Genomic DNA, 12,325 nt, shown 5'->3' with positions numbered 1-12,325 from the left:
TGCACAGGCTTACTTGCTTGAAGGACCGGGGCTGTGGTTTGTAAGCAATGGGTGGTGCAGGACCCATGTCTGTCTCTGCACCGTAGGGGAGGCTGATGTGTGGAAAGATGGTCCAGTGGCTGGGCTACAACGCTTAAAACTTGGGACACCTGCGTTCCAGCCCCGGCTCCTCACGGACAAGTTGTATCCCTTTGAGGAAGTCACTTACTGGGCTAGGTGCCCAACGCCTATAGAAAGCAACAGGAGTTAGTTGCCTCAATACCTTTGAGGATCAGGGTCTTAGATGTTCAGCTTCAGCTCCCCACCCGCACCCTGGGGAGAAGAGCCAGTGCTGCTTCATTCAGGGCACCTCTGGGCTTGGCCGTTCACAGCCCCGCACCAGAGGACTGCAACCCACCAAGCAGTAGGACCCTGCAGCAGCTCCCGGGGACAGGGGCCGTCTGCCAGTGGGAGGCTCCAAAGGGCTTCTTCTTTTTTTTTTTTTTTTGGAGCTTCAGAGCCTCCCACTGAAACGTGCAACTTCCCCAACTTTCTGGAAGTTTCTCTGGGCGGGTTATATAGCCCCCTCCGCGGGGCTGGGCGCTGCAGAGAGGGACGCGCACCCGGGGAGTCCGGCTGCTCCGCTCGCTGCCAGCCGCGCCGGCCCCGCGCCCCAGCCCCGCGAGCCCCGCGCCCCCAGGCCGGACGCGAGCCCCCGCGGCGCAGGAGCGACCCCTCCAGGTGAGGGGCTCCGCAGGGTCAAGCCCCGGGCTGCGGGCAGGGACGCGGGGGAGCGGGAGCAAGACGCGGGGGGGGGCGCCCCATGGGTCTCCTGGGTATGGTGAGGGTGTTCCCGGAGGGTCCCCGCGGCAGCAGCGGGGGGGGTGTGTGTGCATGGGGGGGGGAGACACACACTCCCCGGAGGGTCCCCGCGGCAGCAGGGTGTGTGTGTGTGTGGGGGGGACACACACTCCCCGGAGGGTCCCCGCGGCAGCAGCAGGGTGTGTGTGTGTGGGGGGGGGGAGACACACACTCCCCGGAGGGTCCCCGCGGCAGCAGGGTGTGTGTGTGTGTGGGGGGGACACACTCCCCGCGGCAGCAGGGTGTGGGGGGGGGGGTGGGACACACCCCGGAGGGTCCCCGCGGCAGCAGGGTGTGTGTGTGTGTGGGGGGGAGACACACACCCCGGAGGGTCCCCGCGGCAGCAGGGTGTGTGTGTGTGTGTGTGGGGGGGGGACACACTCCCCGCGGCAGCAGGGTGTGTGTGTGGGGGGGGGTGGGACACACCCCGGAGGGTCCCCGCGGCAGCAGGGTGTGTGTGTGGGGGGGGGGACACACTCCCCGCGGCAGCAGGGTGTGTGTGTGTGGGGGGGTGGGACACACCCCGGAGGGTCCCCGCGGCAGCAGGGTGTGTGTGTGTGGGGGGGACACACACTCCCCGCGGCAGCAGGGTGTGTGTGGGGGTGGGACACTCCCCGGAGGGTCCCCGCGGCAGCAGGGTGTGTGTGTGGGGGGGGGTGGGACACACCCCGGAGGGTCCCCGCGGCAGCAGGGTGTGTGTGGGGGGGGGGGGGGGACACACTCCCCGCGGCAGCAGGGTGTGTGGGGGGGGTGGGACACACCCCGGAGGGTCTCCGCGGCAGCAGGGTGTGTGTGTGTGTGGGGGGGGACACACACTCCCCGGAGGGTCCCCGCGGCAGCAGGGTGTGTGTGTGTGGGGGGGGGGACACACTCCCCGCGGCAGCAGGGTGTGTGTGTGGGGGGGGGGGGGACACACACTCCCCGGAGGGTCCCCGCGGCAGCAGGGTGTGTGTGTGTGGGGGGGGTGGGACACACCCTGGAGGGTCCCCGCGGCAGCAGGGTGTGTGTGTGTGTGTGGGGGGGACACACTCCCCGCGGCAGCAGGGTGTGTGTGGGGGGGTGGGACACACCCTGGAGGGTCCCCGCGGCAGCAGGGTGTGTGTGTGTGGGGGGGGGGGACACACTCCCCGCGGCAGCAGGGTGTGTGGGGGGGGGTGGGACACACCCCGGAGGGTCCCCGCGGCAGCAGGGTGTGTGAGTGTGGGGGGGCGGTCAGGGGAGATGCCTGGACTGTCCCTGGGCTAGGGGAGATCAGTGGTGTAGAGGAGGGGGGTGGGTCCTGTGGAGTATCCCCCGGTTGCTGGGAAATCCGGTGTGGAAGGGGAGCAGGAGCGGGGGAATGGGACTGGGGGGAGGCGGGGGGGTTGAACACGGGTGGTGTTAAGATGAAACCTGAGGCTCTCACCAGGACTCTGTTCAGCAGCCTGGAAAGTTTGGGGGTGGGGGTGGCTCCCCCCTCCCTGGGGATTGACGGGGTGTGGGGAGGGGCAGCATGGAGCATTTCTGGGGGGCTGCATGCCCCACCCTGGCCCTGTGGAGGATGTGGGAGGAAAGGGGTGGGGGCAGCTGTGTGTGGGGCTGCAGGGTATTAAACTTGGGGTCTGGAGCAGCTGCTTTCCTGCAGTTAGAGGGGAGGCAGTTCTGGGCTCCACTGATCCAAGGGCAGCAGCAGCCTCTCCTGCCCCACACCAGAGGGGTCCATCTTCCAGGCTGCCCCACACCAGAGGCAGCCATTGGCAGGAGCTGCCAATGATGCTCACACAGATCCTCAAGACACTGGGAGCAGAGATGCCTGGGTTTAAGTAGCCCAAGCAATGGAGAGCGAAATAAAATGAGGGGGAGGAATAAAATAGCAGTGTCCCAGGGATCAGCTCTCTGCTCCTGTCTCCAGCTCAGAGCCAGCATTAAATCAGTGGCCGCTACTTCCTCTATCCCCGGGAGCCCTGGGTCGCCCTGCCCAAAGGGTGAACTGCTGCAGAGCAGAAAAGCCACAGCCCTGGGGATAAGGGTGCAGCTCTTTGTTCTCTCTTATTATGAACTAAAAGCAACTCTGTGTCAAAATGCAAATCCTCCGGCTGTCTTAGTGCAAGATCTCTACTAACACCCAAACGGCATTTACTTACTACATTTGTGTGAGTCACTTTGTTATGTGGTTTGTTCTGATCTAGTGTGTGTGTGTGTGGGGGGGGGGGGATCTAAGGCCCTGATCCTGCAAGATGACTCCCATCCCAGACAGACCTGCCACGCTGGCACAAGGATCTGTCTGCATGCATCTCATGGCAGACTGGGGCCCTGGGGAGTGCAGGGTGTGAGTGGAAGCTATCAAGTATGAGCTCCTAGAGACTCCAAGAGCAGCACTAAATTATAACACACAGGCCAATGCTGTTGTCTCACTAACACAACCCCTTCACATAATTCAAGGGTAGGAGACATTGCTCAGAACAGGGTGGAGCTTACAGGCTGAGACCTGTTGTTACTGTGCATTTCCCTAGTCCTTGGGGAGACCTAGACATTTGTCGATTCAACCCTTCTGCGGGCAAAGTTTGGGCACAGCGGCTTCCTGGATGGTGGCTAGATTTCATTGCTCTCTGAAGTAATGGAACTGTCCTAAAGATCTAGCACATGCTTTAAACCAGGCACCATTCTCAAGGGAACTACTTTCTGTATCTGTTTTCTTTCAGAATGAAAAAGGCAAACGTTGACCTCACTATGAAAAAGTTTCAAGGTATCTTTAGAAGAAGAAAACAAAACAAAAAAAACACAAAAAGTTTGAAACTGTTTAACTGCATAATCCCAGCCCCACATCCAGACGGGGAGATTATAAACTGGCGTATGTGTCTTAAATAGTCTTTCTTGTGGATAGCGAGGGCAAATTAAAGTTGGTAGCTTTTCATTTTCAGTCTTTCAACAAGGCTTATTATTGAACAGATCTTAGGCTGTAAATTAACCCTATCCCTAAGGCTGTATAATTTCCATCCTGTGAACTGCAACATGTTTGCTTGTAGCTGCTTGCACAAATGCTTTCTTCTGTGTGTGTAATTCCTTGGGCCCACCTCTGTTTCCTGTTCTGTTTTCTTTAACCCTAATGCTGCCACTCCAGCTGCTGCTTGCGGCTGCATGCCAGGAACTGAACTTCAGAGCAGCCTCAGCCAGGGGGAAGAATGACTAAAGCGTGGAGCTCAATCACAGCACCTGGCAGGATGCCTGAACAATTCAACATTAGGTCTTTGGCTACCACAAAGATAATGTCATACAACAAAAAGTCTCGGGCATAGAAAAGGAATTTAACCCCTAATATACATAAGCAGGTAGCTTTGCTTGGGACGATTTTGAGCTCTCTCGACCTTTTGGAGCACCCTCAAGCCCAAAGTACAACCCCAGCAGGGAGGACAGCAGCACTTAGCCAGCCTTTGGGTGTACACCAGGGACTACTTGCTTCTTCAGATGTGGGCAGCTTGCTGGGGTTAAAGAGCTCAATCTGATTTGTGTAAAATAGAGTGGGTTTCAGCCACCCTCATCTTCTGTTCAGAGTTGTAGCCTGCAGAGATGACTGATCCCAGCCTGCAATGTTCTACCTTGATTGTGGTGGCTGCTGGGCCACCAAACAGCAGTGATCTTCAGTCTCTCCTAACTTGAGCTGGATTTGAACCACTGTCCTAGAATTGAAGAGATCTCCATCCTATCACCTAGGTCTTTGAACCAACCAACTTGCCTGATCATGTCACTTTAAAGTTCCAAAAGCAAACCAGTGAGTTAATATTCAGTTAGAGACCAGGCTTATATTCAAAATATATAGGCCCTGCGTTTCAGAGTGCAGTTTGGACTCTCAAGCATTAGCTACCATTTAACTCTCCACATAGTATAATTTCCTTCTGCAGGTAATCGCATGGACGATTTTTGAGGGTGTAGGTTCGCACCTGCAAAAAAAGGACGCTGGGCTGAAGCCTGGTTGGAAATTGGAACCCTATTAAAGTTATTAAATTGGAAGCGAACCACAGATGCAGATCAGTTGGCATCACGAATGCTATTTCACCTTCCCATGCTGGATTCTAGGAATGGGGTTAATCGGAAGCGTTAGAGCTTAGACTAGTCTAGATGCTGACGTGGCTTTAGGAGGGACTGTAGTCTGACTGATTTTGAACCTTTCGCTGCCTTGCAGGTTCACAGCAGTGTCGTGTTCAGTGGAAGCCATGTGGGTGACCAGTCTTCTGGCCCTCTGTGCCCTAGTGGCTGCAGTGCCCTCGGAAGATAAGAAGCTGAGTGATAAGGCAGCCGCCTTAGCTGACCGCAGCGCAACTCTCGCCTTCAACCTCTACCACACGATGGCTAAAGACAAGAACATGGAGAACATCCTCGTGTCTCCCGTGGTGGTGGCCTCCTCGCTCGGCCTGGTGTCACTCGGTGGCAAGGACATCACAGCCTCTCAAGCCAAGGCCGTGCTCAGCGCCGACAAGCTGAACGACGACTACATTCACGGTGGGCTGTCGGAGCTCCTGAAGGAGGTCAGCAACTCCACCGCCCGCAATGTCACCTGGAAGCTCGGGAACCGCTTGTATGGCCCCAGCTCCATCAGCTTTGCTGATGACTTTGTGAAGAGCAGCAAGAAGCACTACAACTATGAACACTCCAAGATCAACTTCAGGGACAAGAGGAGCGCCCTGAAATCCATCAACGAGTGGGCATCCCAGACCACCAATGGCAAGCTCCCAGAGGTCACCACGAATGTGGAGAAGACTGACGGGGCCCTGATCGTGAACGCCATGTTCTTCAAGCGTAAGTTAAATGCCAAGGGTGCTCTAAACTAGTGAGATGAGTGATCAAGTGCAGATGGCACCCGCTAGCCAATACCGGGCTTCACCTCCTCTTCCTAATCTAGACATAAACGATGCAAAGGGCCTAATTCAGCTCCCATTTGCACTGTTGTAAATCAGTGGAGTTACACAATGGGGCAAGTGAGAGGAGACACAGGCTCAAAGAGTTTGCTCAAGTCCTACAGGGAGGGATCGGAGAGATCTTTCCCTCTCCGCTGAAATGCACTGGAGTGAAAAACCAGAGCCATTGGAGCTTGCAACAGAAATCTTATTTTAGGAGTGGAAGTGAATTAGTTTCTCCATCTGAAACTTCAGGAGTTCATATGTTAAATAAATTGGTCCAAATTGATGCCCTGGTAAATAAACTTCAGGCTGCAGGATAGAAGTTTGTTTTGGGGGGTGAGGGGTGGCAAGGAATTTGCTAGTCCCAATCTCGCCCCAAGTTAGCACAACAACAAAAATGGGAATTTTTTTTTAAACTCCAAAGTATCTGTTCTAAAGCCAGAGACAAGACACTGCACTAGACATACCCGTGTCCTCTTTGGTCGAACAAACTGGGGGTTCTGAGATGCTCACCAGTTTAGGGTATTCCTTACGGGGCTACTGGAGTTAAATTTGTGCATGATGACACAGCCTGTTCCCAATTTCTTGTTAACTGATGGGTTCTCCTCCTCCTCCATTATAGCTCACTGGGAGGAGAGGTTCCATCACAAGATGGTGGACAACCGTGGCTTTATGGTGACCCGTTCTTACACAGTGGGAGTTCCCATGATGCACCGCACAGGTAAGTTTTAGCTTTTGCTCCCGGCCCCAAGATCCACTGGACTAAATCCATCCTGTTGATTTCCAACAGAGATATTATATTAGCCCAGTTGGTCAGCGTTTCACCTGTTTTTCTTTCCCCAGTAGCCTTTCAGATGAGACAGAACTATGCAGCTTTACGCTTAAATCTTAGGACAAGCAGATGGAATGCCATTTATGTTGGTGGCTTTAGATCTGGACAACTTGTCCATTAGGAAGAGATTCCATAGGGGATCTAGAATTGGGGCATCAAACAGAGATTGGAATAGTAGCAGCTCTCAGTCACTATCCACACTTGTCTACTTTTGGGCCAGTAAACTAGACAGTCCCCAGATTGCACTCCACTGAAAACATGGGGGAAATTAGCAACAGAATCAGGTGGCTTTATCTGCTTCCCATGGCTCACCATTATTGCCTCTGCTTGCTACTCTTTTTTTCTTTAAAGGTCTGTACAACTACTTTGATGATGAGGCAGAGAAACTTCAGATTGTGGAGATGCCTCTCGCTCACAAACTCTCCAGCATGATTTTCATTATGCCCAACCACGTGGAGCCACTGGAAAGAGTTGAGAAGCTCTTGACCAGAGAGCAACTGAAAACTTGGATCGGCAAGTTGAAGAAGAGAGCCGTGGCCATTTCTCTGCCGAAAGTCAGCTTGGAAGTTAGTCATGATCTTCAGGTAAAGTCTCTCTTGACGCCATAAACCAGACTGGCTGCTATGGGTGGTTCCTGGGTCTTTATCCCACCTTTTGCTTTGAAGGGACAGGCTGGCACATGTGATTTGCTTATGAGCAGAGAAATTTCTGCCAATGTTGGGAAGGTTGTAAGAGACCAGGAGGGTGGGGGAAGAGTGGACCCTGTTATTTCTGCCTTGGGAGCTTCCCTGAGTGGACATATATTCGGATCCCCCTGGCACAACCTACAAGAACTATATTTGAGGAGCCCAGAACAGGAAGATTTGATCATATATGCATATGTAGTTCTAACCAGATCCCCACTTGAGAAATTCTCTTCTCCAGCCCTGAAAGTAGGGAGTGAAGATGGGGAAATTAGAGGTGTTTTATACACAAGTTGGCTTGCTATACATGGTAAGTTTATTACTTACTAACTGCCCTATTCAGTGGAAACCTAGACTAACACTTCTGCTTAAATGAGTGCCTGGCTCCAAGTTGGGCTCTGGGTTTATGGGCTAAACCCAATGTATTGTCATTTTACCCAGCTCGTTTACACTTTTGCAAAAGGGGGAGGAAAATTTCTCCAACTCCCCTGTTCCTTTCAGGATCCAAGGAGCCACGTCCTGCTGTTAACACCCCCAGGTATCTAGATCTATTTCTCGAGCGCCGGGGTATTATTCTGTATTTACATTACTGAGAGCAGAATCTAGCTGGCTGAGCATATGATTGAACATTAGTGTCTTCCTTAGGAGTCTAACCTGCCTGTCTTTCTTCATAGAAACACTTGGTGGACCTTGGCTTGACTGAAGCCATGGACAAGAACAAGGCTGACCTGTCCAAGATTTCAGGCAAGAAAGATCTCTACCTTTCCAACGTCTTCCATGCCGCGGCCCTCGAGTGGGACACTGAGGGGAACCCCTTTGATGCTGACATCTATGGCCGAGAAGAAATGAGGAACCCGAAACTCTTCTACGCCGATCACCCATTCGTCTTTGTGATCAAGGACAATAAAACCAACTCCATTCTTTTCATTGGCAGGCTAGTGAAGCCCAAAGGGGACAAAATGCGGGATGAATTGTAGTTTGAATTTTCAGGTTTTGGCAGGGTTTTTTAAATGGGGAAATGTTCTTTTGTATTCTCTACGAACTGATGGGTGCTAGCCGGACCAGCGTGCATTTTGATGTTAAATCCAGCATACTTTACCTTGCCAGAATATTCCACCAAAAGAAAATGCGTGGGAGGAACAGGGGTGGAGGGAGGGAGGGGGGTGAAAGGCCCAGGAACGATGGGAGGGACCAATTCACTGGGATTCTGTTCCCAATCAGTGGTACATCTGCTGAGATTTTAGGTTATGGTCTGTGTCGTCTTCCTCCTTCCTGCAGTAGAATAAATCCTTATGCCAAGCATGATGGCACCAGCTGCCAGGATGCAAACTGTCAGCTGAGGCCACAGTAAAGGTACCAGCCCACACAGTTGCGTCATAGTCTCTGTTATGCCCCTTGTTCTAGACACATGGAGCGCTGCTTCCCCATCCTTCTTCCCTGATATCTTCCGTCAGGTTTGTGCTTAGGGGACAGCTTGCCTCCTGCCACACATAGATTGTTCCTGGTTCCTTGCACTGTGGGTTTCTTGGCTGAGCTGGAAGCCAGGGGGCCGATCCCTTTATCTGTTTGCTCCTTGAAGTTCTTCTGCCTGCATCTTGCTTGTCAAAGAGAGGGGCAGGGACTGAGTGTGCTCCTGCTTTGCAATGGAGGCACTGCTGCCAGATGCAGATGTAAGGAGAGAAGTGAGCCTCCAGGAGTTAGTTTAACCATTTTGGTTACTTTAGGAGAGGGAAACAGACTGTAAGAGCCATACAAGTCAGTAGGTGCTCTGAGGCAGGGGCCCACCTATGAACATAGATACAAGTAGAAATTTCCCTGTACCTTCTAAACCACTTAGTCACGCTCTGAAATGTGTGTTATCTTCCCCCCAAATACTTCCAGTTGAACACAAAGTAAAAACCTCTCCACTCCTTACCCATGGACAGCTGAAATCTTGCAAAAATCTGCTTCTCTGGGAATACTCTATTTAAAAAAAAATCCACCTTAAATCACTCAGCAGTGAGATGTCTCAGCAAAGGGGCCAAGGACAGCATGGGCCATAGAGATTAAAAGACCCTTTTTCAGGTGGTCCCTTCAGCAGAGGTGAGGTGCAGCTGGGGGAGGGGTGATTTGCTCTGCAGCTAGCATGCCTTACCTGCTCTGTGGATCAAGAGGATTTCGGGCTGGGGGGCTACCAAGCAGCCAACTCTCACCAGCACTGGGCCCACCCTCGAAAGGTTTCATTAGCCCCTTAGAAAGGAGGGGAGGAAGTTCACGTCTCGTGGTGCTTCTGTTTCAGTTTGTCAGGATAGACTGGGCAAGAAACAGAGTTTATATTTTGAAGATTTCTCTCTGCAACTAGAAAGTTAGAGCCCAAACCATCTCCCAAGGGGAAGACTCCTGCTGACACCTCTCAGTGGGAGCTGGCTCAGGCCCTTCATTTCCTTTTTCTAAAATAGGAAGGCTTTAGATCTTCCATAGCCTGGCTTCCTAAAGACCCTTTCTACACATTCCTCTTTCCAAGAGGGTTCACTCCCCAATGGCTGACCTGCCTAGGGCACATAAGGTAACATTTGTATTTATAGCTAGGCATTTTTATATTTATTGGTGAGAAGTGGGAAGTCTCATGATCCAACTCCAGCCTAGAGTTGATGGATCAAAGTGAATTTCCTCAAGGGACATTATCAGGTTGAAGCTTGTATTTAAAAAAAAAAAAAAAATGGTCCTGATCCCACACATTCCTAAGTGTGTGTCTAACACTTCTCTCTCTCTCACTGTCACAGCAAAACTGGGACAAAGGGTTAGATTTTTTTTTTCTTCAGTTTAATCTACTTTCTATGTCACTGAAGCTGATTGCAGTTAGGGTGGACAGGGAAACTGGACTGGTTACAGTCCCTTTCTAGTCTATTTCACTTTCAAGTTCTCAAGCACAAGCCCAATCCTGCAGCATCTGGATTTCAGAGGCTGACAGAGGTTTAACTGGTAAATTTGACTTCCACAATAGTTTTAAAAAACCCAGCCTTTCCTGTTGATCTGAATTTTGGGTATATACCTAAATCTGGGGGCCAAGATTTGACCTGATCTTGTCTCTTTAAGTAGATGATGTTACAAAAGTAAAGTGAAGCATATATGCCAAAAATCACATACAAGTCAGCCCAGAGGGCAATGCTGTCCTTAACACCTCGAGTTTGAGTTTTGACAATCATCTCCAACAGGGTGGGGGGTGGGTGAGGCACGGGCATGTATCAGAATGCACAAAATATTGCAGTGTGCATGCTCAGACAAATCTGTGCACTGAAACCCATGTCTGTTGCACAATTATACGGGATGGGGGTGGGTGGGAGTGTGGAAAACACTGGGAGAGTGTCTATTTGCATCATGTGAATGGAAGTGTCAGCTTTTTTCCCCGTTTTGAATTCTTGTATCACAAAACTATGAGTTGTATAATTTTGCAATTAAACTTTTTCAATTAATCTTGGCATGTGTGGTGGGTGCAATTTGTGACCATGAAGGCCTGGATTGTTTGAATCCTTCATTGGCCGTAAGCAATTGGTTCAAGGGGTTTATCTGCAAAACCTCATCTGGGTGTTGAAGCTTGTCCTACAGGTCTCTGCCCTGTCCACTTAAATCAAACCTGGGTTTATTATTCATCTTGTAATTCAGAATATACCATTCTCCCAACAATCAGAGCAGCACTTATGAACATTCATTTAGCCTCTCCACTCCTCTGACACAGGGAAACAGCAGAGTGGTTAGTCATCTGCCTTCTGAAGTTAACAGGAGCTGCGACTGCTCAGTGCCTTGACCCTCAGTGTGTGGCTGGAGAAAAGGCAGGCTTTTAAAAAAAAAATTACAAAGAAAATATGGTAAAGCCAAGAATAGACCCCTCCCACTGCCTCCATCCTCTGCGTGACCCCATTAGCTGGTAACACCAGCCACATGCTTGAAGCACCCTCAATTCCAACTGAAACAATGGGCAGCCCCCATGCAAACAAGGCAAGATGTCTCATTGGTCCACACTTCTACTTTAACCACTGGACGCTGCTTGCACACTGTATCACACACCACCCTGTGCTATAATCTGACAGCGCAGATTTTAGCCACAGCGCTTTCCTTGGTGGATGAACCTGCTAGGCTTTGTGTTCTGAGGAAGAATTGAAATGACAGGCAGGTCTGAGAGAATTGAGGTAGGTGAGGGCATCTTTTATTGGACCAACTTCTGTTGGTCTAAGGGACAGGCTGTTGAGTTTATACAACTCTTCTTCAGTTCTAAGGCAAAAGGAACAGCAGGGAAAATAGCATGAAGATTACAGTAGGAGGCTATCTGAGGTACTGGAAGAGGAAAGGAGCGCAGAGATGGAGTGGGGCAGGCTAATCTTAAAAGTAACTGTAAGACAATACCAAAGGGTTTCATGGCTCAACCAGTCACAATTTACAAAGCGAGCTCTTTCTACTCCCAGTCCCCAAAACTCAGCGTTAAGGACCTTAACATTAAACCAGGCTCTTTTGGATTTGTGTCATCAGGAACTTTCTGCAGATCCCAGGGAGCTTAATAGATTTTAAGGCCACAAAGCACCATTATGCAATCTAGCCTGATGTTCTACATAACAGACACAGCTCACATGCAGCAATTCCTACATCTAGCCCTACAACTCATGCTGAACTGGCCTTTTAGAAAGACTCCCAATCTTGATAGAAAGACTCCAACTGATGAAGAATTTACCACCCATCCCCCGCTTTGATGACCAGTTCTAATGGGTACCACAGTAATACAAATAGTCACCCACACTGTTACAAATGTCTCTTATTTTCAATTTGAATTTTGCTGCTGAATTTCCAGCTCTTGGATGGTGTTGTTAGGCTTTTCATCTAGCTGACAAAGAGTTCTAGTCTCAGAGTTTAGGTAAAGCCCTGTAGTCCAGACGCAGCCTACACCGACCGTGGTATTTTCTGTTGCTGCAGGAATACCACGGCTCCCCCAAATGTTAGCGAAGCTGAAAGCAGCACTCTTCCAGCAGCGTAGCTGCATGTACCCTGCAGGTTGTGTCAGTCAGGGGCATGCTAGCTTCACAGCCTTGCCCAACATTCCTATGCTGGTATTTTCAAGAGCAGGCCAA

At 51.1% G+C, this 12,325-nt stretch overlaps 1 protein-coding gene across 2 annotated transcripts; it reads left to right on the top strand.

The window, feature by feature from the left end:
- Positions 1–572: 572 nt before the first annotated feature.
- Positions 573–10,686, top strand: SERPINH1 (serpin family H member 1). Of its 2 annotated transcripts, XM_084644955.1 has the most exons (6): positions 583–720; positions 3,522–3,565; positions 5,000–5,613; positions 6,337–6,435; positions 6,898–7,130; positions 7,904–10,686. In XM_084644955.1, the coding sequence occupies exons 3-6, from the start codon at positions 5,031–5,033 to the stop codon at positions 8,204–8,206; spliced, it is 1,218 nt and encodes a 405-aa protein (XP_084501081.1). In that variant the 5' UTR covers positions 583–720; positions 3,522–3,565; positions 5,000–5,030; the 3' UTR covers positions 8,207–10,686. The 2 variants fall into 2 exon arrangements, with proteins under 2 accessions (XP_084501080.1, XP_084501081.1); XM_084644954.1 differs by lacking the exon at positions 3,522–3,565 and having other exon boundaries at positions 573–720.
- Positions 10,687–12,325: the final 1,639 nt, after the last annotated feature.

The sequence above is a fragment of the Lepidochelys olivacea genome (genome assembly GCF_965140295.1).
Source record: "Lepidochelys olivacea isolate rLepOli2 genome assembly, chromosome: 1".
Classification (NCBI taxonomy): domain Eukaryota; kingdom Metazoa; phylum Chordata; order Testudines; family Cheloniidae; genus Lepidochelys; species Lepidochelys olivacea.
This window is presented reverse-complemented; position numbering and strand designations above follow the sequence as displayed.

Excerpts from the sequence above, each read along its gene's own strand:
- SERPINH1 (XM_084644954.1), top strand. The coding sequence starts at position 5,031 with ATGTGGGTGACCAGTCTTCTGGCCCTCTGTGCCCTAGTGGCTGCAGTG. Across the intron at positions 5,614-6,336 it reads GAACGCCATGTTCTTCAAGC|CTCACTGGGAGGAGAGGTTC; the intron begins GTAAGTTAAATG and ends CCTCCATTATAG. Across the intron at positions 7,131-7,903 it reads AAGTTAGTCATGATCTTCAG|AAACACTTGGTGGACCTTGG; the intron begins GTAAAGTCTCTC and ends CTTTCTTCATAG.